The sequence below is a fragment of the Polypterus senegalus genome, chromosome 7 (assembly GCF_016835505.1).
Source record: "Polypterus senegalus isolate Bchr_013 chromosome 7, ASM1683550v1, whole genome shotgun sequence".
In the NCBI taxonomy this organism is placed as follows: Eukaryota; Metazoa; Chordata; class Cladistia; order Polypteriformes; family Polypteridae; genus Polypterus; species Polypterus senegalus.
Genome location: NC_053160.1, coordinates 16,154,160 through 16,181,128, shown reverse-complemented (window position 1 = coordinate 16,181,128; position 26,969 = coordinate 16,154,160). Strand labels below are relative to the sequence as shown.

At 40.8% G+C, this 26,969-nt stretch overlaps 2 protein-coding genes across 2 annotated transcripts in view; one reads left to right on the top strand and one right to left on the bottom strand.

The window, feature by feature from the left end:
* The first annotated feature begins 1,575 nt into the window (after nucleotides 1-1,575).
* pomk (protein O-mannose kinase) lies at nucleotides 1,576-8,943 on the top strand. Its single transcript, XM_039758246.1, has 2 exons — nucleotides 1,576-2,196; nucleotides 8,094-8,943. Exons 1-2 carry the CDS (start codon nucleotides 1,927-1,929, stop codon nucleotides 8,865-8,867), a joined length of 1,044 nt encoding a protein of 347 aa, XP_039614180.1. The 5' UTR covers nucleotides 1,576-1,926; the 3' UTR covers nucleotides 8,868-8,943.
* Nucleotides 8,944-13,763: 4,820 nt separating this feature from the next.
* Nucleotides 13,764-26,969, bottom strand: part of gsr (glutathione reductase) — a 55,747-nt gene continuing 42,541 nt past the window's right edge. Inside the window, exons 11-13 of the mRNA XM_039758245.1 lie at nucleotides 23,770-23,901; nucleotides 17,166-17,299; nucleotides 13,764-14,754 (exon numbers count right to left, since the gene is read on the bottom strand). Of these exons, the coding sequence (XP_039614179.1) occupies nucleotides 14,605-14,754; nucleotides 17,166-17,299; nucleotides 23,770-23,901 (416 nt within the window). The 3' untranslated portion in view covers nucleotides 13,764-14,604. The remainder of the gene's footprint in view (nucleotides 14,755-17,165; nucleotides 17,300-23,769; nucleotides 23,902-26,969) is intronic.

Here is a 26,969-nt window from a genome sequence, read left to right as displayed (position 1 = left end):
CCATGAAGTCCTCATCACGTCAAAGCAATAAAGGGTCCCCCGTGAAGTCCCGATTGCATGGAAGCCTGTAGTTTTGTTTTGTGAGGTCTACAAAATGGAGGTTTCTCCACAACTGCAATAGCGAGTGTTGAGGAGAGGCTTGGTATTGAGAGGAAAGTTGACAGCTTACTTACAGCAATGAAAATCCTGAAAAGCTGGTACTATACTGTTTAAAATTTGTTTCTGTCAGCACTTTTGCAGTACCAGTATACCAGGCAGCCCTTCACGAAACACACTGTGGGCCCCCTGGAGATAGTAAAGGAGGAGAGAATGAGTGCCATTATGAACAACGCTGAATATCCTCTCAGACACACCAACACTGTGGACTTTCAGCCATTGAACTATTCAGCAGAAGTGTACTTTACACCAACGTTAATATATCCGGTTAATATTATAATGCCTCACTGGAACTGTTACTGGTTTTTTTCATCTTTAGCCAAGTCTGAAGTTTTTTTTTCTTTTTAGTCATTCTGGTGTGTATTTGAGAGAGATGTTGGTTTATCATAATATATTAAAGTGTGCTTATTGAGCTTCTATAAAATGGAAAATTCCATCCAGAAGACAAATAAAGTGCTCTTTCTATATATCTATATCTATAAAAAGTTTATGACTTTTTTTCTACTCCAGTCCCTGTACCTGATTTATTATTTACATGTCTGATGTTCATAATTTGTGAGTTCTGCATACACATGTGCCTTGTGGGCAGTGGCGGTTTTTGATATGGGTGACATGGGCCATTGCCCAGGGCGGCATCGTGGGAATCGGCAAAAAAAAATGTATTTATTTATTTACTTTTTGTGCACCCCATGCTGCCCCGACACCATGCCAGCGCAATTTGGGATTGCATGGGCACCGATCGTTTTTCTATTGCCCATTTGCGGGGAGTAAGGACGCCCTCCATTTGCGAGGTGCGCCTGCTGCTTGCCTCACAGGGACGAGAAGGGCGGGGCGGCGGGGGATTCCCTTGTGTGAAGCTGACTCCAGCTCAATGCGTGCGCTCTCTCTATTCTTTATCACAGGTTAGTAAATTCGCCATAATCGGAGTGCACATTACAGGCTTTAAAACGGTAAAATATCGTCAATGAGATTTTGAACATGTTGATAAAATGATTTGAGTTACTAAGAGTTTTTTTTTGTATGGATATATATGTTTGCGTTCTAACTTACTAATGCAAATGACTCGTGTAGTGGAGAGTGGTAGGCGGGGAAAGTTAACCAGAAATAATAAACTGACTGCAGCTCTGAGAGAAAAGGTTTATGTAGTTTTTTGTGACCTGGTGAACTGATGACTGGAGATGGTACTAAAGAGAAAATTCTTTACACTATAACGAAATATTTTGGTGCTGTATAAATGTAAAATTTGATTTTGCCTCTGTTAGACATTACATTTCCAATAGTTTGTTTTATTGCACTGATTTTGTTCAGTGTTTATTAGAACGCTGGGGGGGGTTTCGCCGTGGGGGGCGCCATAGGGGGTGTTCGCCCAGGGCACCACACAGGCTAGGACCGCCCCTGCTTGTGGGGGTGTCTTAGGTAAAAAGGTGAGGAGAGGTTTTATCATCTTATCGTGTTTTATCTTTTTTTTCTAAGGAGTCGCCAGTAGGTGTCGCTCAGCATTTCTTCTTCGCTTTTCTCCATGTGCGCGTGCGCGTCGCCGGCATCTTAGTAGCCGCTGACGCGCAGCGCGGGCTCGTACACTTTGTTTGCAGATGCTGTGTGCATATTGACGCGTTTGTGATTTGGGCCGCTTTTACTTTTTTTAATCTACATGCAGCCATTATTCGCCCGCTGGAAGTGAGTGTTAAGTTCAACTTAACACACGCGGTGGCCCCTTTATTATTATTTTTTCTTTCGTGTTTTCGGCGGTGTGTCAAAGAAGATGAGACCATGGCCAAAGCGGGAGACACCGGCAGAACCATCCCAGCGGCGCTGCTGTGCTTGGGCGCGCTGCTCTGCGGCAACCTCATTTTGTACCTCTACGTGGAGACGCTATACAAGTCATCCGGCCCGCAGGAGCACCTAGCTGGCGACTCCGTCTGCCCCCGCGCGCACTTCAGTCTGAAAGCCACGAGGAATTGCACCCCCTGGCTGTCGTGTGAGGCCGTGCGCCGCGAAGTGAGGCCGCTGCGTCTCACCGGACAAGGAGCAGTCAAGCAGGTAAGGACTGGCGGTTTATGTATGCGTGAGTGGCCGGCAGTGCGCTTCTGTATTGTGAAATCTGTTAGGCAGATTGTGAGCTTCCGAGAGAAAAGAATGCAACTAGTGATATGGGGTTCCGCTTACAAAAATGGCCGATTCGTGCCTTTGTTTGAATTGCATGTTTAATACGAAGTGTCATCGCTCACTTGTGCAGTGCCGCCTCTCAAGTCTACGAACTCGGGGGATGAAAGCACGACGAGGCTGAAGTTGGGTACTTATTCGACAGCTGTTTGTTATGGTTTTCCGTTATAATAAATAAATATAAGCAATATTGCAGATTTTAAGGTGGAACGGGAAATTCGAATAAGTAGTCGACCTCAGCCTCAGCCCGGGCGATTTTACGAGGGTTCCCCTCACACAGCCCACATCTCGCCAGGTAAATCTCAGTGTGCCCAGTCCAGAAATGGTGGCTGTCTCAGATTAGGCACTGACTATTTGTACGTAACTCGTGTATAGTGTGCTCCAGATCTAATTATGCGAATTTCACTATCTATAACTTATTAAGTTTATTGCATAGAAAATCACCCGAAAAATCCCGGACCATCGAGAAGTGTGCGAACTGACGACATGAAGAATCTTCTTTGCGCCGAACTGGAATTGTCCCCCCATAAATCAAAGCCATCCAGACGATCTGGATCTGCACAATTAGGTCTGAACCACCGTATAGATATATAGATATATTAAAATGTACTAAGCCAGGGGTTCTCAAAGTTGGTCCTGGAGGCCCACTGTGGGTTCAGGTTGTGCTTCAGCCTGATTCATGATCAGCGACAACTGGTAACACTGAGCTCAGTTAATTAGCTGATACGTTTTTTTTTTTCTCCATTAAGAAAGCACAGGGGCATGATTTTTACATTTCTACATATCTAAGACATTTAGAAATGTTTCCATTTTTGCTATAGATTTAAATGCTTAACTCACTTTTATTACTTTCATTATATTTTACCCTTTCTCTTTTCGGTTTGCTCCCTTTATTGTATCTTAATAATGACAATTAAAAACAAACAGACATCCAGGCAAACAACACAGAATCATGAAAGGCTGCAACTACTTTAGTGTTAGACCCAGTAATTAGAATATAATGGATTAATGACACCCATAGAAATAGAATGAAAATCAAGATGAAAATATTAAAAAGAAAAAAATACCGTATTCCAAAATAACTGCTTTTTTTAACCAAACTTATTTTTCTAATTTCTATATTGTTCCCAAAACACAGAAGCTGGGAAATAACAGTTCACTTAATTAGCCCAGCAGTCCAATCAAAAACAGAAGCTGGTTGGAACAAAACCTGCAGCCTCAGTTGGTCTCCAGGACCGATTTTGAGGACCCCTGGAGTAGAATAATGTTGCTCGAGGCAAAGTCGTCCATTAGCTGTCAGTCTCATGGCAGCTTTGTTTATTGTTTTTGATGCTTGATGAATTTTCTGCAAGCATTTATTTAACAGTATTTTAACACAAAAAGCATGTGTTTTGAATATTGCGTGCAAACAAATGGATAACCAGGGCTGTGGAGTCGGTAGATAAATGCTCCGACTCCTCAGTTTCTAAATCTTCCGACTCCGACTCCTCTGTATGTATATACTATGCTAATGTATTTTCTACATCCATTGAAGGAAAGGAAGGCAACATACGTGTCATTTCACCACAGAACTACTGGCTAGGAAGCCAACACTCTGCTATAATGCCAGATTAAAGACAAACACAATTGATTGCGGGTGTCCACATGGACGGGCAGATCCAGCTTGCCGAAAATCTCGACCACCGCCCCCATCCAAAGTAATGTGATGTCTCCTCTGTCAGCCAGCCGGAAGTTTAGTGCATTGTGTCACTCACCGGCCAGCTGATCAGCAGAACGAGCCTCTGCTGGAGACAGGTAGGGAGATCTGTGTTCTCGGCTCCTTCACTAGCGCATAGCGAAGGGGAGCCGACGGAGCTGAGAACACACCAGATGATTTTTCAGGCGTTTGACGCGTGATGACTCGTTGAACGGCCGTAAAAAATCGGCAGTGCATCTGTAAATGTATGGGGGGGCTTTAGGCTAGGTTCACAGGTCCCTGTAACAGTGGAACACGACACAATGGAAAGCGGTGCCGCACCTTACCTGTGCATTACATCCCATATAGTGGCGCATACAGTCAATGAAAAGCATGCTTCATGGTTACTTGACATGTTCGTTTTGTGGTAACATTATGCACTGCATGCATTGGGCTTTATTCTTACAGCAGAGAAGTAGTTCATTATGACTGTTTGTGAATTGGGACATTTCAACTTACTTTTTTAATTCCCATTTAAATTTAGTAGGAGTCGGAGTCGGTTAACTTTTTGCCGACTCCAGGTACCCAAAATTGTCTCCGACTCCACAGCCCTGTGGATAACTAATGTGGATTATGCAACATGATTATATCAACTTTATCATTCTGCAATGTACTGTACAATGTCATGTGTTTATGACTGTAGCACCATATATGAGCATACAATGTCTTAAAAAAAGTATTCATACCCCTTGGTGTTTGTACTCTTTTATCGTATAACAACCTGGAATTAAAATGGATTTTTTGGAGATTTAGCACCCTTTGATTTACTCAACATGCCTACCACTTTGAAGGTGAAAAACTATTATGACACACACAGCAATTAAAACAGAAATCCAGAGCGTGCCTAGGTATTCACCCCCAAAGTCAACACTTTATAGAGCCCCCTTTTGCAGCAATTCCAGCTGCAAGCCTCTTGGGGAATTGTCTCTATTAGCATAACACATGTCCACTCTGTCCTTAAGGCAAAGCAGATCTAACTTCAAGTTCAGTGGGTTACAATGGGGTCCGGCCGTCTTCAAGTCATGCCACAGATTCGCCATTGATTTAAGGTCTGGGCTTTGACGAGACCTTTCCAAGACATTTCACTCTGTCCCTCTATAAACAACTCCAGTGTTGCTTTAGCAGTATGGGTACTTGTGTGTTATAACCCTGGCACAGCCAAGAGAAAAACTTTGTTTTTTACATTCTTTTATTTCCATCCATTCATCCATTTTCCAACCCGCTGAATCCGAACACAGGGTCATGGGGGTCTGCTGGAGCCAATCCCAGCCAACACAGGGCACAAGGCAGGAACCAATCCCGGGCAGGGTGCCAACCCACCGCAGGACACACACAAACACACCAAGCACTATTTACAAAAGCAAAAGAAGAATTTGTAAAATTTGATTTTTAATTACTTCTGAAGCATCATTTTTGTCACAAAGTTTCCAATGTCTTTAAGTATAACATCGAAACGGTCTTCGCCGTTAGAGGTTAGGGTTTCGCTCTCTGGGTTATAACACACGAGTACCGCAGGATGTTTAGGAAGGTGAACCTTCATCCCAGTCTCAAATCTCTGGCACAATGCGACAGGTTCTCTTCAATAATTACCCTTTATTTAGTGCCATCAGTTTTTCCTTCAATCCTGACCTGTTTACCTGTCCTTGGTAATAGAAAGTGTTGGGTTTGCACCACATATGGTACTTCCAGTCAAATTGGTCAAAATATTCAGTTTTAGTCTTATTTGACCAGAGAACCTTCTTTCGTGTGTTTAGGGAGTCCTCCACACACTGTTGAGCAAACTTCAAATTTGTTTTCTTATTATTTTTCTTTAAGCAATTGCTTTTTTCTGGCCACGCTCTGTGTACAGCTTAAAGTGTTCCTATGAACAGATACCCCTATCACCACTGTGGATCTTTGCAGCTTCTTCAGTGTTATCCTTGGTGTCTTTGTTGCATCTCGGTTTAACACCCTCCTTGTGTGGTCTGTGAGATTTGGTGGTCTCTTGTCGGGTTTGTAGTGGTGCCTTATTCTTCTTTACATTTTATTATAATGGATTTGGGATATCCCAAGTTAGGGATTTGTTTTAATTTTTATTTTTTATAACTAAACCCTGATCTATGCTTGTCCAGAACTTTGTCTCTGACCTGTTTGGAGCCCTCCTTGGTCTTCATGTTGCTTGCTTAGTGGTGCTGCAGAGTTAAGGGCCTTTCATAATAGGTTGGTTCATACAGAAATCATGTGACAGAGCGTGTGACACTTGGATTCAGGACTGTGGAGTCGGTAGATAAATCCTTCGACTCTGACTGTGACTCCGACGCCTCTGTATTTAATATGCTAATGTATTTTCCATGTTGATTTAACGTGATTTAACCACAGAACTACTGGCTAGGAAGCCGACTCTCTACCGTATTGGCCAGTTCAAACCAAAGACAAGAACCCCTGAACACACATCAGGCCATAGCACACACCTCCACCTCCATCATTACACTTGTTTACACTCAAATGAACTTGTTAAACACATTCAATCTAAAATAAAAGGAAAACACTTTTTGTAATGTACCATAATCCAGATAACAGCATGTGAATGTCAGGTTGTATAATAGCTCAGCTGAACTTCACACTAGTAGTAGCACAACTATGCACTGGGCTTTATTCTTACATCAGAGAAGTACTTCATTATGACTATTGTTTGTGAAATGGGACATTTGAACTTGCTGTATTTTTTTTTTTTCCCATTACAATTTAAATTAATTCGTACTTGGAGTCGGTACATTTTTGCAGACTCAAAGACATGCAGGTTAGGTGGATTGGCGATTCTAAATTGGCCCTAGTGTGTGCTTGGTGTGTTTGTGTGTGTCCTGCGGTGGGCTGGCACCCTGCCCAGGGTTGGTTCCTGCCTTGTGCCCTGTGTTGGCTGGGATTGGCTCCAGCAGACCCCCGTGACCCTGTATTTGGATTCAGCGGGTTTGAAAATGGATGGATGGATGACTCCACAGCCCTGCTTAGATTGCACACAACTGGACCCTAATTGACTAATTATGTGACTTCTGAAGTGATTTGTTTGGACCAGATCTTATTCGGGGGTTTTGTAGCAAAGGCGATGAATGCATATGCTCTCAACTTTTCATTTTTTTCAACTTGTTTATATAAATATATATATATATATTTTTATATTCTTGTATATTTCTATAAAATGTACACACACACAGTATTTTGCTTTCATTCCACTTTGGACTATATTGTTAAGTGCATTACATAAAATTCAAATAAAAATCCATTTTAATTCCCGATTGTAATGTGACGGAACACGACAAACACAGAGGGGGGGGTGAATACTTCAGCAAGGCACTGTATTTGTGGGTAATGTGTGTAAACAGAGGATACAGGGCGTCTGGTGAAAAAAGAAAAATCAGCGTGACGTCCCAAAACAGAATATTTCACTTTCGTTTAGTTTCCCATCAGCCATATTTTGGATAACTTTTCAGCACCTGAGTATCTCTCGTTGATTATCATCTAACCACTATGAAGATGAAATGGAAACTTTGACATTCGACTGTAACAAATTGTGTAATATCTAACTTGTTAGACCCCAGCCGAGTTATCACGAGGCCAGTATGCACAAAGAATGTTCTGTGCCATGTGCCAACAAATGAGGTAATTCAAATAGATTTTTATTTTTTTAAGACAATATAAATTTGAGTTTTGCTCAATAACATAATGCATACACTCTGATTTTAAATTGGTGCCAGGAACAAGTTTATCTGTTGTCACTGTGGCAGTCAATGTGTTAAAAGTGCAAGTCTCGATGTTTCTATAAAAGTAAATACCACTTAAATTCGATAACTGGCATCTTAAAAGTTCCAGGAATACAAATAGTAAAGGATTTCTTTCTTTAGATAATGAAAAACCTTGGAAAATATGGAATATGCTGTGCTGTGTCGCTAAGGAGGGCATGTATACTGTGATTTAAACTGTTTAAATTCGGACTGCTGCAATTGTATGTTTAGTAATTTTTTTTTTAATGTTTTTTTTTTTTTTAATGGGTTAATTCCTTTAGGTCTTCCTCTCGGAATGGAAAGGCAACAAAGTGGCTCTTTCCAGGCTCACTTCTGAAGAGTTCCTAGAAGATTTTCTGCACGGCTTGGACATGTTGCAGTCTTTGCAGAGCAAGTATGTTGTCATCCTCATTGGCTTCTGTATGGAAGACCACACAATTGTCACCGAATACCATCCTTTGGGATCTCTTGCCAATATTAATGTTGTTTTCAGTTTTGAGAAATACAAAAGTCTGAACACTTGGCACAATCGATTCCGACTAGCGATGGAGTATGTGTCTATCATCAACTTTTTGCACAACAGCCCAGCAGGCACAAGGGTTATGTGTGATTCTAGTGACCTTAACAAGACTTTGTCCCAGTATTTACTGACCAATGACTTCCATCTTGTGGCAAATGATTTGGATGCCCTTCCTCTTGTTGACAAGAATGCTAATGATGGAATTAAATGTGGCCATCGAGAACTATTTGGAAATTTTGTGGCACCCGAACAGCTGTGGCCTTATGGTCAGGATGTGCAGTTTACTGACAAAAGGATGCCGTCCTACGATGAAAAAACAGATATTTGGAAAATCCCAGATGTGACTGACTTTCTACTAGGGCAGGTAGAAGGGAGTGACGTTGTCCGTTTTCATCTTTTTGACACCCATAAATCCTGTAAAAAACAAGATCCAACAGCAAGGCCTTCAAGTCTGACTGTTTTAGAAGCATACAAATCTGTATATGTGACCTTGATTAAAGGGAACATGGCACATGCTGCTAGAGACATGTTGTGATGCTTTTTCCTCTCCTCTTGCTTGGATTTTGTGTAAAGAAGATAAATGTTTAGATTAAAACAAATATGAAAGTTGACCAATACGTTTTATCCATCCATTACTTGTCCTTTTTCCATTTCAGGGATTAATGCGAGCTGTAGCCTAATCCTGTGGTACTGTGCCCAGTGCAGGATCCAACCCTGGATTCTACTGCTAGGTCCTCACCCGGTGTCACTTTCAGTGGGCCAGACTAGAATTTGGTATGTTGAGCGAAACATGCAAACTCTACACAAAAGGAGAGTGACTGAACAAACTTGTGTTTGGGCTTCCCAGCATTAAGTCTTATCACTGTGTTGCTTGTAATTTTGTTAAGAGTTTACTATGAACCTGCAGTTACGCAGTTATGTGATGGAAGCGTTTTCCTTATTGTAAAAGTCTTAAGGCGGCTTTTTACTTTAGACTGTTAGAACAACTATGATGAGAACAGGCCGTTTAGCCCAATAAGTTCATCCATCCTAGTCACCTAGATTGTTCAAAACAACAAGTACAGATTTGAAGGTCCCTAAAGTCCTGCTCTTCACCACGCAACGTGGTAATACATTCCATGTGTCAGTTTCTTTGTGTGAAGAACTTTGTAACATTTATGTGAAATCTACACTTAAGTTTCCAGCTGCTTTCCCATGTTTTGATGCAGAATTTATTTTAAAGTAACAGCTGAGATCCACTGCACTAATTCCTTTTAAAAGTTTAAAAACTTCACTCATGTCACCTCTTAATCTCCACTTGCTTAACCGAAAAAGTTTCAACTCCGTCAATCTCTCCTTATATCTCATACTTCTTACTCCCAGAATCAGCCGAGTTGCTCTTCTCTTGTCTTTTTTTTTTTTTGTGATACTGAGACCAAAACTGAACGCCGTATTCCAGGTAAGGCCTCATTAATGTGTTACATAACTTAAAGTTAACTTCATTTGACTTGTATTGCACACATCAGGGCACTACATAGCCATCTTGATCTCTTCTGTACATTGTCTGGACATAGACTGAGAAGTCCAACATCCTTCTCATAAGGTGTACTTTCATGTTTCAGACCTCCTATTGTGTATTCATATTCAATATTTTTACTTTCTAAATTTAACACTTTTTAAATTTACTTTCATTAAGTTTCATCTGCCACACATATGTTCAAGCCTGTGTGTCGCGTCGTCAAAGTCCCTCTGTAACAGTTTAGTTGATTGAGTCATTACTAAGAGATGTTTTCTACCACCACATAGTTGTTTTGACTTGAAAAAGATGAATTGTTCAGACGCACTGCCAAAAACTGGTGTCTTGTTTTTTGTATTTAAAAAAGCAAGCAGTTTGGAACAGTAGGATTGAGGTTCGACGGAGACCGTAGGTGTTCAGCTATTTTCTTGTCCCTTCAAAGGCGTTCAGTTGGATTAGGCTTTGGCTGGGCCACGTCAGGACATTCACTGATTTGACATTAAGCCACTCCTGTGTTTTCTTTGCTTTGTGCTGAAGGTCATTGTCCTTTTGGGAGGTGTAAAATACCCTAGAGCAGGTTTTCATTAAGGATATCGTTCTGCTTTACCCTCATCCTGTCTAATCTCTCATTTTCTGCCCCTGTAAACCAGTCTCAACAGCATGATGCTACCACCACCAGTCTTCACATCTGGAATGGTATTGTGTGGTTCCTGGTTTCCTCCAGCCAGAATTCATAGAATTGAGGGCAAACCGTTCATCTTGGGTTTAATGAGACCAGAAAGTCTTGTTTCTCATAGTCTTAAGAATCTTTGAGATGGTTTTTTGAAAACTCCAAGTGGACTTTCACATGTCATCTGGCCACTCTGCCATAAAGCGCAGACTGGTGGAGTTTTGCAGTGGTGGTTGTCTTTCTGGAAACTCCTCTCAGATCCACAGCAGTTCTCTGGTGCTCAGCCAGAGTGATGGTCAGGTTTTTGGTTGCCTGTCTTGCCATGGCCTTTCTCCCTCAATTGCTCAGTTTGGCTGGGGCTGTGGTTGTTAATTTAATTATGGACGCTGTGCTCTTGGGAACCTTCAAAGCTGCAGAGATTTTTTATAGCCTTTCCCAGCTCTCTGTCTTGATATAACCCTCTGCAGGCCATGCCTTTGACCTCCTGGCTTGGGTTTTGCTAAACTGTGGGATCCTCCATATTATGTCCAATCAGTTAACCATGTGTGGGCTCCAAACAAGGTGTAGAAACATCTCAGTAATGAATAATAGAATGGGATACACTCGATCTGAAGTGTCATAGCAAAGGGTCGGAGTACTTGTGTCGATGTGAGATTATAGTTTATTTTTACACTAATAATAATTGAACATGGGAGAGGCACTATATGAATAAAATATTAAATGTAAAAAAATTACTGAAATTGTGTATTCATTTTGTCATTCTTGATTATTGAGTGCTGGTTGATGTGGGAGGAAAAATGGAATTTAGATCATTTTAGCACAAGACTGCAACATAATGTGTTGAAAGAGTCTAAAAACTTCCTGAATGCACTGTATACAATTTGATGTTACTGCAACGTGATTATTCTTTTTTTCTTTTCTATTAGTGTGAACTGTAACGTTTAAAATCGTACCTAATTCTGTATTTTTGTGCCTTTTATGCCACCAAAGCAGACGGGGGGGGGTCTGCTGGAGCCAATCCCAGCCAACACAGGCTGCAAGGCAGGACACACACACCAAGCACACACTAGGGGCAATTTAGAATTACCAGTGCACCTAACCTGCATGGCTTTGGACTGTGGGAGGAAATAGGAGCACCCTGAGGAAACCCATGCAGACACGGGGAGGACCCGGGAAGGTAATCAGATCTACATTGTTTATTCCATACTAGCCCAAGTACCTAGCATTGCCTAGGTACAAATAAAAAGAGGAAAATAAATGGCTTTTGGAAATTCAGAATGGTTAACAATGAGAAAAAGACAAAAACTGTACTCGTGTGAGACGATGCCAGATTAATGGAGAAGGAAATGCTGTACGTACCTGTGGTCTTGGATGAGATTCTGCTTTGGTCACCACAAAACTTCTATGTGTACCGATAATGATATTCTTGGCCCGGTGCAATCGTGCTGTCTTATGGAAACTGGGATTCCCCGCGATGGCACTTTTAAAAAAATTTTTTTTTTTTTTTTTAATTACACTCCTCCCATTATAATCCTGCTTCTCAAAATGACAAAGCCTAAGGTTTAAGTTCTAATAATTCTTTGCATTTATATTGCGCTTTTCTCACTACTCAAAGCGCTCAGCAATTGCAGGTTAAGAACTTTGCTCAAGGGCCCAACAGAGCAGAGTCCCTTTTGGCATTTACGGGATTCGAACCGGCAACCTTCAGATTGCCAGTGCAGATCTCTAGCCTCGGAGCCACCAGTCTGCCAGCGGCAAGGCTCATACAATGTTTTGTGAACATTTTGTCAGCTGTGATTAGTGAATAGATTAGACTAAATGGGAAGAAAATTATAAAGAAAGAAAACTTATGACTTGCTAGTCACAGGCACTGTGTAGGCATACTGCTGCTGGTATCCACAGCAATCCATGCAGAAAGTTATGATTTTATTAAGACAGATTACATTGTATTTATCTATTGAAATGAAAAAAACTAACATCTCTCTATTATAAAAGAAAATCTTGAGACGAGTCTATTTGTTATGAGAGTTTTTCCAAGTGCCACCCTCCTCTGAACCATTTTCAACTACGCCCGCAGTCCTCTCACCTCTCAGTCGTGTGAATGCTTTTGTCTGACGCTGTTCCTGTGCGCTCAGCTCTTATAAATTTTTACATTTTGCCCTCACTTTAAGTTCTCAATAAAAGACGACATGTCCAAATCTTATTGAAGGATGAGTGACGGGCTGTGCACCAGGACAAGATTTGTTGTATTCACAATTGGTCCAACAATTCTGACATGTCAAATTTTAACAGGCGAAAAGAAAGAAGATGTAGTACATCTTCATGGGATAACATTAGACACAAAAGGAGATCTTGGTATGCCATTCATATTAAAACGTTTACAGCTTCCCGTTAGAAGAGCTTTTGCTATAACAATTAACAAATCACAGGGACAAACATTCGAAAAAATCAGTTTAGAGAGAAAGAAACGATGTTCACTCACGGGCAGTTAAACATTGTGTTTTCACGATGCAAGTCCAAACACAGAATCAAAATTCAATGCAATATTGACGAAAAGTTCAATCAAAAAATACACTTTTACTCTAAAACAGTAAAAACTAAGTTTAAAAAGTATTTTCTGTGTTAATTTTAAAGAAAACATATAATGCAAAGAATACCTCTAACGCAACATGAAACATAATTTTCATTCAATTTGTTATGTTTTACTATTTTTTTAATATGATTACTTGCTATAATGTAAAATAGTTAGATATATTATACATATGTAACAATTCCCATGAAAAGTTTCAATTGTACATCCACATCCCCATACGCGAGCATCAGATCCGACGAAGTGGCTAGATTTAAAAAAAAGAGAGAAAGTAAACGGGTTAGCCGAAACTGGTAGCGTTCTGGCAAAATTAAAATGAAACTTCTCATTAATTATAAAGGAACTCCTTCATTAAAAACGTATAGCCTTTGTCCAGTTGTGATGCTTTCAATGAGTCGTACTTTTCAACAATACTCGGATTACTAAAATCAGTTTTTGAAAATCAAAGGAGACAAGTGAAGTAACCGTGGTCCTCCGATGGCTAACAGGAAGCAGGTTTACCCGCCGATGCGTCACTCTTGTATTTTGTCAGAATGTCTTATCCTGCAAGTATAATCGTGTTTCTCTGAGTTGCTTCATTAAACTTTCCACAAATACCAACCTGCAGGGAAAAAGCAGTTATGGAAACAGAAAAAGTACTGCCAGTGTCTGAATAAATAAAGAGAACACTCGTAGATTTGTACAAATCACTTTCACGTATTTATTTTTGAACCTGCCCGTTTCTGTACATTGTTACGTGTAACTGTGGTCTATCCCAGCAACTCAAGGCACAAAGCAGGAATCGGCCCTGGATTCACAAATATAAAGCTTACGTAGAACTGAACCTTCGAGCTGTGAGGTGGCCTGCTGCATCCGCTTCACTAGGTCGCTTTGTGACAATGGAGCACATATGCTTAGTTTGGATTCTGAAGATTTTAACTTTGGAATGTCTTGCTTAAACCGCATTGCATTTAGTAAATTAGAAATGTCAGCAGAAGATAATAGTAATAATAGTATAATTGATAATCAGAACAACAGTCTTGTAATGCAGTACTTGCTACACGTCCCATAACAGCAGCAGCAGCACACACTGCTCCTCAGGTACACAATAGACAAATCATGTCAGATCAGAATTCTTATTTTTAATTGATTTCATCACACTATAACGGGTGTAACACCAAGCATACATAAAGACAGCATGTCAAACGTCATGACGTAATTAAGGCACAGAAAGGCAGGCCCATAGCAGACAAGCAAAGGGTCCAAAAAAAAACAAAACAAAAGAGAGGCTGATTAATCTGACCATTTCATATCCTTTCATGATTGATCACCGATTCATGTTTAATCATAATTAAGATAATGTTTTATAAATAACTACCAAGTGTAATGCTCTCATGAATTTGTTCCACAAGTATCGAGCTACTCGACACCAAAGTGAGCACCACTGTCAGAAAAAGGAAAGGGTTGCTTGTTGGGAGTTAGCCAGAAAATAAAAGGGAAAAAAAAAAAATATTTAAAAAGTAACACGAGACCGAGGCCTAGCGCATCGTCACCAGTTCTTCTGCTGAGGTGGGGTGAATAGCAACCGTGTTGTCAAAGTCTGCCTTTCTGGCGCCCATCTTGATGGCAACAGCAAAGCCTTGGAGCATCTCGTCACAACCCAACCCCTGCATGTGCAGGCCCACCACCTGCAAAAGACAAGCACGGATACTCTGTAACAAAGCATCCGAAAACCTGCTTAATCCAGTTCAGAACGCGGGGGTCTGGTCTGGACTGAATCTCTGCAGCAGTGTTTCCCAGCCTCGGTCCTGGGGGTCCAGCTAACAACACCCGATAGCACTGAGCTCATTTAATTAGCTGGGATTTTTATTTTCTTTTATTCTACATTCAGAAACGCACAGCAGCCTGATTTTTTACATTTATAAGACATTTAGAAATAGTTCTGCTTTTGCTATCAGATTTAAATGCTTAACTCTCTTTTGTTGATTTCTTTATATTTTTCTCTGTGCACTTTTTCCCCTTCGTTGGACCTTAATAATGAAAAATTAAAAACGAGCAGAGCAGAGCAGACACCCAGGCAAACGCCACTGAATTGTGAGAGGCTGCAACTGCTTTACTACTTAGTGGGTCTGAGGCTAATGGATTAATTAACAATAAGAACATCTGTTTAAAAAGAAAACAAAAATACATTATTCCCATGTAACTGCTTGGTACATTTTAAGATGTATCTATTACCAAACTTAGATTTCTAATTTCTATATTGTTCCCAAAACAAAGAATCTGGAAAATAACAAGTTTGCGTAATTAGCCCAGGAGTCCAAATTAAAAACAGAAGCTGGTTGGAACAAAAACCTGCAGAGACAGTGTGTGCCCCCCAGGACCGAGTTTGGGAAACACTGCTGTAGAGCATTGGTGTCGAACTCCAAGCCTGGAGGGCTGCCAGTGGCTACAGGTTTTCATTCTAACCCTTTTCCTAACCAGTAACCAGTTTTCACTGCTAATTAACTTCTTTTCCCTTCATTTTAATAGCCTGTTTCTAAGGATTCGTCCTCTGAATGGATTCTTTTCTTCATTAAATGACAGCCAAACAGAAATGAGACGTGAAACGAGCCATAGATGACCAGCTAAACTCCAGCCAATTTCACTCTAACCAGTCTCTTAATGAGAAGCTGATTCTTGTTGTTAATTAAACCCAGTTATTTAATTTCCTTGACTTGTTGCTGTTCTCGTTCTGCCACAGCAGACATTTCCAAAACTGTTGATATTTTTGTTTTTTCTAAGAACGCCAATGTCAAAATGTTTTGGTGAGCTGAGAGATCAACCTTACTGAGACCTTCACCTTTCTTTATTTTTAGATATTGTGTGATGGGCACAGGTGAGCTGCTCAATGTGGTGGCTCATTTTGTGTCTCCTTAATGTTTGGCTGCTAATTAAGGAAAAAAGAGACAACTAAGGGGCCTGAGTCAAGTTAATTAAAACTAAATAAAAAGAAGTTAATTAGAAGCAAAAAACAGGTCACTAATGAAGGAGGTGGTTAGAAGGAAAACCTACAGCCACTGCGGCCCTCCAGGACTGGAGTTTGACACCTGTGCTCTACAGCAAAATCTGGTCACTAATTAAGAAAACGTTAGAATGAAAACCTGCTGCCACCGTAGCTCTCCAGGACTGGAGTTGGAGTTGGAGACCCCTGCCATAGACTGAAAAAAAGTTCAGTTTTCCATCCGACCCTGGAAGTGCTAGCAAGTCACGGGGAAGGAAGGACAGAAGCACTTCCGGGTCAAGGACTGCTGTGAGCCCAGCAAACAAGCTGGAGTTGGGAGGTGTAGGACAGAGCTTGCTAGGTGGTGTGGAGGAGAGATTTGTGTTTATTATTGACTTGCCCGTTTGTTGTGGCGAAAGTGCTAGAGGGCACTATTACAGGAAGAAAGGAATTAAAAGATCTTCTTGTTGCTTCTAACCCGTGTCCAGAGCGTCTGTCTGTTGGGTTTAAAGGGGCAATAGCGACCCCTACACTGAAATTTACATGGTGTACAAATGCTGGTGTGTTTGACATCCACCGTTCAAAGCCATTTAACTGTTTGTGTTGCCCTTTCCCCCGTGAACTAAACACAAACACCATGTGTTAGCATCTATCTAGCTGTTTAAATAGTGCAAGGTACAGATACTATGGGCATGAGGACCCAAGAAAGTCAACAAATAAAACTTTAAATATCCATCCATCCCGCTATATCCCAACTACAGGGTCACGGGGGTCTGCTGGAGCCAATCTCAGCCAACACAGGGCACAAGGCAAGAAACAAACCCCGGGCAGGGTGCCAGCCCACCGCAGGGTGCACACACACACACACACACACACTAGGGACAATTTAGGATTGCCAATGCACCTAACCTGCATGTCTGGACTGTGGGAGGAAACACACTCAGACACGGGGAGAACCCGGGAAGCGAACCCGGATCTCCTAACTGCGAGGCAGTAGCGCTACCCACTGCGCCACCGTGTCGCCCAACTTTAAATATAATGTATATAAAATTCCCTTTCTACTGCAGGTCTTTATTGCTCAAAATAAAAGCAACATGCTGCCGTTACTTGGCGGGTTACCTTTTCTTCTTTTCCTGCACACACGAGCTTCATGACACACTGGGTCTTTCGTGCGGTGACTGCATGGTACATGGGTGTAAACGATGTCGTGTAGGTCTTCAGGTTTTCCTTTCCATAGGTAACAATTGCCTCATCTGCAAAGACAAAAATATCACATTGACTTTAATAATGTCCTGCTCAATGCTCTGTTCTGAATGGTCAGTCAGCATTGATATAAAAGAAAAAAAAAAAGATTTTGTCCAGTTTATATTCTGTTATACTGACTGCAGTAATTCTTGGTTCAGTGCTTGTTGCTTATACCTTATAAACAGTCCATGCCCCTTAAAGGAATACTCCACCCAAAAACTGAATCATTTATTTTTCCACCGCTTATTCGAGACCAGGTTACAGTGGCAACAGTCTTAAAGTGAGGGCCATATATCCCTTTCTCCAGCTGTCCTTGCCAACTCATACTGTGGGATCACAAGACATTCCTAGGCCATCTGGGACATGTACCCCCTTCCAGTGAGTCCGGAGTCTTTCTCATGGTCTATAGCCAGCTTCTCATCTCATCTATAATGGAGAGCCCTGCCACCCTGAGGACGAAGCTCACTTCAGCCACTTGTACCAGGACCATAGGCGAGGGTAGAGATGTAGATCAACTGCTAAATCGAGAGCTTTTCCGTCTTGCTCAGCTCCTTGTTCATCCCTACGGATCGGTATAGTGACTGCATAACTACTGCACTTGCCGCCCCTACCCATCTGTACATTTCACCATCCCTTTCTCCCTCACTTGTGAACAAGACTCAGAGGTATTTAAACTTCTCCACCTGAGCCAGTAACTCACCTCCCTCTCAGAGAGGACAGTCCACCATTTTCCTACTGAGGACCATGGCCTCAGGTTTGGAGGTGCTGATCCTTATCCCTGTCACTTCAGACTGTGTTGCAAACCATCCCAATGTTGGGAGTTCACAGCCCCATGAAGCCAACAGGACCAAGTTTTCTGCAAAAAAGCAGTGACGCAATTCTAAGGCCACTGTACTGGACATTCTCCTTGCCTAGGCTGCATCGTGATTTTCTGTCCAGGAAAAATCACAAACGGGATTGGAGACAGCACTGCTCCACGCCCACTGGGAATGGTGTGGTTATTTTTCTGAATGTGGGCACAGCTCTCACTGTGATCATACAGGAACTGAAAAGGTCTTATTAGAGGCCCCAGAACACTGTACTCTCCCAGCACCCCCTACAGAATCTAACCGAGGAGCATGGTCATACACCTTCTCCAAGTCTACAAAACACACGTAGACAGATTGTGCACACTCCAAAGCCCCCTCCAGGATTCTCATGAGGGTAGAGCTGGTCAATCGTTCCACAGGCCTAGATATAATCCGCATTGCCCCTCCTGGATCTGAGCTTCCACAACTGTATGGAGTCTCCTTTCCAATACCCTGGCATAAAAATGTACTCCCTCCATTCCCACAATTTAAAAATGGGACAGGGACCACCACCCCGGTTTGCCATTCCAGGGGCACTGCCTCAGATGACCACACAACATTAAAAAGGCGTGTAGGGCGAGACAGCCCAACAGTGTGGGTGATCTCTTTTACCTCTAAGGCCTTGCCACTTCGGAGTTGTTTAACTACCTCAGTGACAATAAGGAAATGGGTCTCAATCCCTCATCAACTTCTGGATCTCTTTCTTCCACATAGGGAAAGTGCATGGGATTACTTGCCCCATGTAGTTTTTGTAGTGACTGCATAGAAAGATTTTTAGTAATGGAGATGACATACTTTCTGATAGTAGGGGTGCCTGTGGATCATAAATCTTTTTGGCATATGAGAGTAAAACTCATGCCATGAGTGACCAGGTAGAGGATTTGAAGTTAGCATTGGTGCCCCACAGATCCAGCCCACCCAACCACCCCAGTATTTGACAAAAGTTTAAAAATGACTGTGTTAAAATTTAGCTTATATATATATATATCTCTCTCTCTCTTATATATATATATATATATATATATATATATATATATATATATATATATATATATATATATATCTATATCTATATCTATATCTATATCTATATCTATATCTATATCTATATATATCTATATCTATCTATATATATATATATATATCTATATCTATCTATATATCTATATCTATATCTATCTATCTCAAAATACCGCAGCGGAGAAGTAGTGTGTTAAAGAAGTAATGAAAAAGAAAAGGAAACATTTTTTCATGAGTGTTGTCATATTTATATATTTATACATACATATACATATATATATATACATATATACATACATATATATATATATACACACACACACACACACACACACACACACACACATATATACAGTCTTTGGGGTGCGAGCAACTGTTGCTGCGGGTGGCAGAATCCATGAAGGAAGAAAAATGAAAAACATTATTTGTACAAAATCTTAATTTATTTATCCATTCCTAAATAATTAAATGGGCAGGCTATTTCGTATCAGTGCAATACGTTGTTTGTTAAAACGGATGACTCCCGCTCTTACGTGCAAGTCTGCGTGGATATTATGAACTATCGTTTCTGTTCAAGTTCTATTTAAATTTTAAGTAGAAGGAATTTTTATTTAGTCGACAGAATATTATTCCGGAATAAATCAACTCAAACCTTAAATAACTTATAATATTTTGCTCTCCATAAAAATATATCCTGTCTAAATTATACAAGTTAGAAATAAAGTAAACGTTAAAAGAACAAACATTCTAATTTCTTTACTCTTATGTAATTTTATATAAAAAATAAACTTAGATTTTAAATATCCCAAAAGATTTTGCTCTCCATAAAAATATATCCTGTCAAAATTATACAAATTCAAATATGAACATGGTGCATAACAAAACCTGGAAATATAAATAAAATTTTAAATATCCCAAAAGATGTTCCATTTCAGCAATAACAAATCAAATCATTCAGTTGTCTTTGCTCATATGTCATTTTAGCTCAGCTGGGACGCCTGGCATCTTTTTTGGCCACAAGTTCGTTTCTGTTTGGTGTGAGGTTCTGTGTTGTGGAGATTCTCAGGATGGATTGCAGGTGCTCATCAGTGAGGCGACTCCTGTGTGCTGTTTTGTTAGTCTTTATCACTGAAAAGAGCTTCTCACACAGATATGTGCTACCAAACATGCACAAGGTTCGAGCCGCATGTAGACGGAGCTGGGGCATTTTTGCAGGAATGGAGTAAATAAACTGTGCAGTATCGTACTTTGCCTTCAGTGTGCCATTACACTGCAGCTCAATCACCTCCAGCTGAATCTGCACAGGTGCAGTTTCCACATCGACGGCAAATGGGTTGCGAAACAACTCAAAATTCTTTTTTTGTTCTTCAAAGTCACCAAAGCGCCGTGCGAACTCAGTGCGCTCAGTTTATCAGCAAAATGCGTATTTGGGAACACCGTAGTGACGACTTGGTTCAACATTACTTGGCAACAGGGGAAGTGGGGCAAGTTGCACTGGTGCATTTGTGTCTCCCATAAAAGTAGCAACACTTGAAATCACTTTGTGATTTTGCACGGGTAAAAACGTCTGCTGGATTCTTCTTTAACTCTTCTGCTTTGTATATCTTCTGCATTGCATTCAGGTCTTTCAGGTTATCTTGATGTTTTGTCTCATAGTGCCGTCTTAGATTAAATTCTGTAATTACAGCCACATTAGCTCCACAAACGAGACACACGGGTTTACCGGCAATGTCAGTAAACATATACTCAGCCTCCCATTGGTTTTTAAAGGCTCTATGTTCAGAATCACCTTTTCTCTTTGGCATCGAGTGGGCTAGCTTCGCAATAACTTGCAGCATCATAAGCTAGACTTGATTAACGTGGTAAGGCAGCTGAAGCGCTGCATTATGGTATCTGTAGTTTATTGTGTTACCAGCGCTTCATATCCCCGGGCCATTAATAACAATAATACAGTATATAAAATGATCTCGCGGGCGTATATAATTACACGCGGGCGGATGTGGCCCGTGGGCCTTGAGTTTGACACATATGGACTAAATAGAACTTGAAAAGAAATATTTTTTTGAATGTGATCGCGCAATTCAGATCGAGCTTACGTGCACTACAGTACATCAAGTCCGCGTGCTATTGTGGTTTTGCCTGCGTGCCTCCATAAGTCATCCTCCCCTCACTCTTACTTTTTTACCGTTCATCTAATGAATACACTGAGTATGGCTTTACCAAAACAATCATTGATCGCGAATAAAGTATCCATTATTCATGAAGCTTCAATTGGTGATCTGTCTCTCTGCATTAACCGCATATTTTTTCATACGTCTCAAACCAAGGGGATGCGAGGCTAAAATGAATCGAGAAGCGCGCATACATACTCAGTGCATCCCCTCTCGGGAATTGAACCTCGAACGTCGGCGCTAGAGGCGAAGGCTCTACTATTGCGCCACGGCGTGTGATTTGTTTATTTGAGTGTAGCAGTGTAATTCAGTTTTTGTTCAGCACTCTTTGGAACTGTTGCTTTTTGTCTGCGCACTGCGTCAGTTCACGTGAGCAGCTGAATATGGTTTTATATGTCACTCGCTCGCTTCTAATTGTTTCGCTGCCTTCTTAATTATATAATGTATGTTTTCTTAAGCGCTTTTTGGAGGTCTTCCTGGTTTTCTACGCACTGCGTTGACAGTCAGTTCACGTGATTACGTGGGAGGCGTGATGATGTCACACGAAACTCCGCCCCCCCCCGTCATTCCAGCTCAACTCCATTACAGTTAATGGAGAAAAATACCTTCCAGTTATGACCATTAGGCGTAGAATTTCGAAATGAAACCTGCCCAACTTTTGTAAGTAAGCTGTAAGGAATGAGCCTGCCAAATTTCAGCCTTCTACCTACACGGGAAGTTGGAGAATTAGTGATGAGTGAGTGAGTGAGTCAGTGAGGGCTTTGCCTTTTATTAGTATAGATATGTATGTATGTATGTATGTATGTATGTATGTATGTATGTATGTATGTATGTATGTATGTATGTATATATATATATATATATATATATATATATATATATATATATATATATATATATATATATATATATATATATATATATATATATATATATATATATATATATATATAAAATTGTCTGTATGTCCGCTTTTGACAAGAGAACTACTTTGTGTTTAGATCGGGTTTTTTTTATAATTTGCTTGAACATTCCTGTTGATTCTGCGACTTCTTTCATTGCGCCAAGTATCATAGTTTGATTGCTGCACCGATTTATTTGCGCGAATCCAATAGAGAGGCAGGGGGCGGGGGGAGGCGGGACCTCAGGAGTAAGGAGCTGGGCAGGACCCTCTTCACTCTCACGCCAGCCTCCATTCAAGTTGCTCCACCTCTCACCATGTGATGTAGCGTACCTTGCCTCCGTTTAGCTAGTGATACCTGTTTGTTCAGCAGAGATTATCATCTACAGATTGTTAAAGAGTAACGTTTGACATTTTTGAGAAAGAAATACAAATTATTACATTTTTAAAAATTTTTTTATTCATTAAAGTTTGTCCTGTTTCACTCCTACGTGGGTGAAGCCGCGGGGGACAACTAGTTTAGAAATATGAAAGGATTCCCACTCCAATAATACACGGCAGAACTCAGTTTTTTTTTTTTTTTTTAACAAAACAGTAAATGCAACACTGTATATACTCACGGATAAGTTTTCCCATGCAGAAGTCAGGCCTTGATTTTTCTGTATAATTTCTGGTATTTTATAATGTCGGTCATATAAGTCGAATGCGGAAAACTCACGCTATTGGTCCAAGAGATTATGATCTCGCCCATCTGAGAGAGTAACCACGGGGCACACGGCCTTTTTTTTCCCCTATGTATTGTGCCTACATGGCCACACAGTAACACCCGAACTATTCCAAAGCGACATTTGCACTGATTTGTGTTGTTTTTATCTCACACCCTCATACACCTTTATCTACGATGGAGCGTTCAATCAGAAGAAAATATGAAGCTGGCTTTAAATTAAAAGTCGTTGAAGTGGGAAAAGAAACTGGTAACTGCGCTGCTGCAACAAAATTGAATGTGTCTGAGAAACTGATGTGAGATTAGAGGAGGCAAGAAGATATTAAAAAAAAAAAACACATTTTTGAACGGGTGTATAAGTCGAGGTTTGATTTTATGATCAATTTTTCAGGTTTCAAGATCCGACTTTTACATGAGTATATACAGTAATTGTTATTATCAGGATGGTGATAATCAGATAGAGTTGGAAACTGGCCATAGTTTTAAAAGTTAATGGATAGACAGTGCTGGACTCTATTTTAATCAGCTTTGATCCATTTTGTTTCTTGTCTTTTTAAAACAATCCGTGTCTGTACGTGTACTCAGTTTGTAAAGGTTTTATTTGTATCTATCTATGAACTTGTCACAGCACTCTACAAAAAAAAGCATACTACAAACAAAAATGAACTGAATTGTAAAAGCAAAGTGAACCAAAACACAAGGTGTAAAGAAATACTGACGGCAAGAATCTCTTTACCACTGTGTATGTACGAGACACTGTGCTAGAATCTTCTCAGAAAGTTCAACTTGGCGATTGTTTCAGCAGCAGACGTACCTTCAGTTAGTCCAACGGTCCCAATGGGCGGATGGCTGAACACAACCGTTGGAATGTTGCTGTAGTCGAGCTTCGAGTCCTTCTTCCCTTCAAACAGCCTGTGTGCAAGTTTTCTTCCAGCAGCAATAGCAACTAATAATATAAAACAGTACAATTGTCAAGAAAAATACTGGAAAACACTTAATTTGCTGTTCATACCAAAATTTCCAGTAACCGTTTTCAGCATTAAAAAGTGAAACAAGACTGAATGTTGAGTTAGCTGATAAAGTTGTAAAGATTTCTATAAATGACTCCGTGGGCCCTAAGACATCACACTGTGGTCCATTGTCTAACAATGGTGCAATGCACCAGCGGAGCGTCCACGTTCATGTGACCTTGGCTTTACCTAGACTAACGGCAGAGCGTTGTGAGGTGCATGTTCAAACTACCTACATGTCATGGTGAATGGAAATGTGTTGTATTGTGCCAGCTTCTATCCGTTGTGGTTAATGTGTAAATCTCAAACTGCTTTTATTTTTTGATTTACCCACATATTTGGGTCTTCATATTAAAAAGTTTAAGTCTACAGCAGGGATCCTCATGTGTGGCCCTGGAGGACCACAGTAGCTGCAGGCTTTTGTTCTAACCTAACGGCTTCATTAGAAGCCAATTCTTACTTAAGAAACATTTTTGTGTTTTATTTTTATTACCTCGCCTTTTAGGAGGATTTTCTCTCTCTGTATCTATATATATATATATATATATATATATATATATATATATATATATATATATATATATATATATATATATATATATATATATATATATATATATATATATATATATATATAGTGATAAACCCAGGGTGTCAGTGAGCCCCAAACCCCAACACGATCACAAAAACACAGTCCTTTATCAAAAATAAATGAAGGTTTTATTTGAATACCTCCAAAAGTATTAGCAATACACACTAAACACTGGTCTTTTTCTCTCCACAATATGTTCTCTCACCACCGCACTGCCCTCCTCCAGTCGAGTGTTGCCTCTCTACCACCCAGCTCCGACTCGCCCGAATAAGAGAGTGCGGTCCCTTTTATTACAGATCCGGGAGTACTTCCGATGCCAGGGCGATTGCCCGATGGAAGTACTTCCAGGTCACACAGGAGTCCATTATTTGAGTAGGGAGCTTGTTTCCCTGGAACACCCACTTGCTGACAATGTGACAATGGGAAATGTAGTCTGGCAGGGTAGCCCTGCTGGCTTCCCACTGGGTGGGGATATCTGGGACTGCTGCCATCTAGAGTGCTGGGGGAATAACAGCTCCCTAGTGATCTCTCAGCTTCTATAGGGGCTGTCCATCCATTTCTTCCATTCGGGTCTGCTTCCATTCCTGGCCGGGATGTCCGTCCAGCCCTAGTGGCATCTACAATATATATAAAATCCAATGCCTGTCTGTCTGTTTTTCACGAGAGGACTACTTAACGGATTTAGATCAGGTTTTTTTCTATAATTTGTCTGAACATTCCAGTTGATTTTGTGACTTCTCTCTTTGCACTAAGTACCATAATTCGATTGCGAGTATAGATTTGTGTAAATCCAACAGAGACGCAGCGGGCCAAGGGGAGGGTGGCCTTGGGGCATGTACCTTACCTCCACTTAGCTAGCGAATGAGAGGACCACTTAACGTATTTAGAATTTGCTTGAACATTCCGGTTGATTTTGCAACTTCTCTCATCATGCTAAGAATCATAGTTTGCGTGCATGAGCGATATATTTGTGCTAATCTGAGAGAGAGGCTGCGGGCCGCAAGAAGGGGGAAGAGTGGCGTCAGGAGTGGGGAGCTGGGCAGGGCACTCCTCACTGTCCTGTTTCACTACTCCTTGGGTGAAGCCGCGGGGGACAGCTAGTGTGTGTATATTATATATATATACACACACACACACACACACACACACAGGGTGACACAGAAAAACGGGAACTTTTGAAAAACCCAATAAAAATAGAAATCCAACAAAAAAATTTATTGACAGCAATTGAACCACTACAACTTGCCTTTTAAGAGACAGTAATCCAAATTATCAATGTCTGAAAATTACGTCCTGTAGATGGCGTCCTCCTGTACGTATGCATTCTTCCAATCTGCTGTTGAGGTTGCCCATTGATCGCTGCAACATCTCAGCTGGGATACCACGAATTTCGTCTTGAATTCTTTGTTTCAATTCATTCAGTGTCCTTGGCCGAGTTGTGTAGACCCGACTCTTAAGGTAGCCCCACAAGAAAAAATCACAAACGGACAAATCCGGTGATCTTGAGGGCCAGGGAATGTCACTGAATCTTGAGATGACACGGTTACCGAACAATTCTCACAAAGCTGCCACTGATTGCCTTGCAATTGATTACTAAATTACTAAATGGCGAGACTGTTTACAGCTCAAAGTCCCTGTTCTGCAGTGCTGCCAACTGTACATGGCTGCCACTACGCATTTCAAAAGTTCCTGTTTTTCTGTGTCACCCTGTATATACGAAGGGGGACCAAAAAATAACCGGAATTTTGTTGTTTTTAGGTTGGTACTTGTAGTACGTGGTTGGGCCGCTAGGGCGATCTAGTTACACTCCTCACAAGTCAGTCTGCCAAGTGCCATCAGTCTGGAAGGTTGTGCTTGTGTTCAGTGAATTTTGTAAAAGTAGTATTGTGCAAGCGTCGTTTTTTTTACGATGGCCGATTATCGTGAGCAACGCGCGGCAGTAAAATTTTGTTTTCTTCTTGAAAAAATGTGTTGCAGAAACTATTGTTATTGAAACGGTATGACAACCCTGAACCACCTACCGTATTCACCGGATTTAGCTCTGTGTGATTTCTTTTTGTTCCCTCGGATGAAAAAAGACTTGAAAGGAAGGCGTTTTGCTGACGTCGAACAGGTAAAACAAGAAACGACCAGAGCATTAATGGGCATTACTTCAGACGAATTTAAAAAAATGTTTTGAACAATGGAACAAACGGTTAGATAAGTGTATTTCCGCCAATGGAGAGTACTTTGAAGGAGACTAATTGAAAATTAAATTAAACACGTATTAAAAATATTTCCGGTCATTTTTGGGTCCCCCCTCGTATATGTGTATACATACATACATATAGACAGATAGTCAGTCTACCAATGATGTGGTTTGTGAGTGTATAATGAATTGTCTTTGGACAGACAGCTCCTTACACAGCCAAT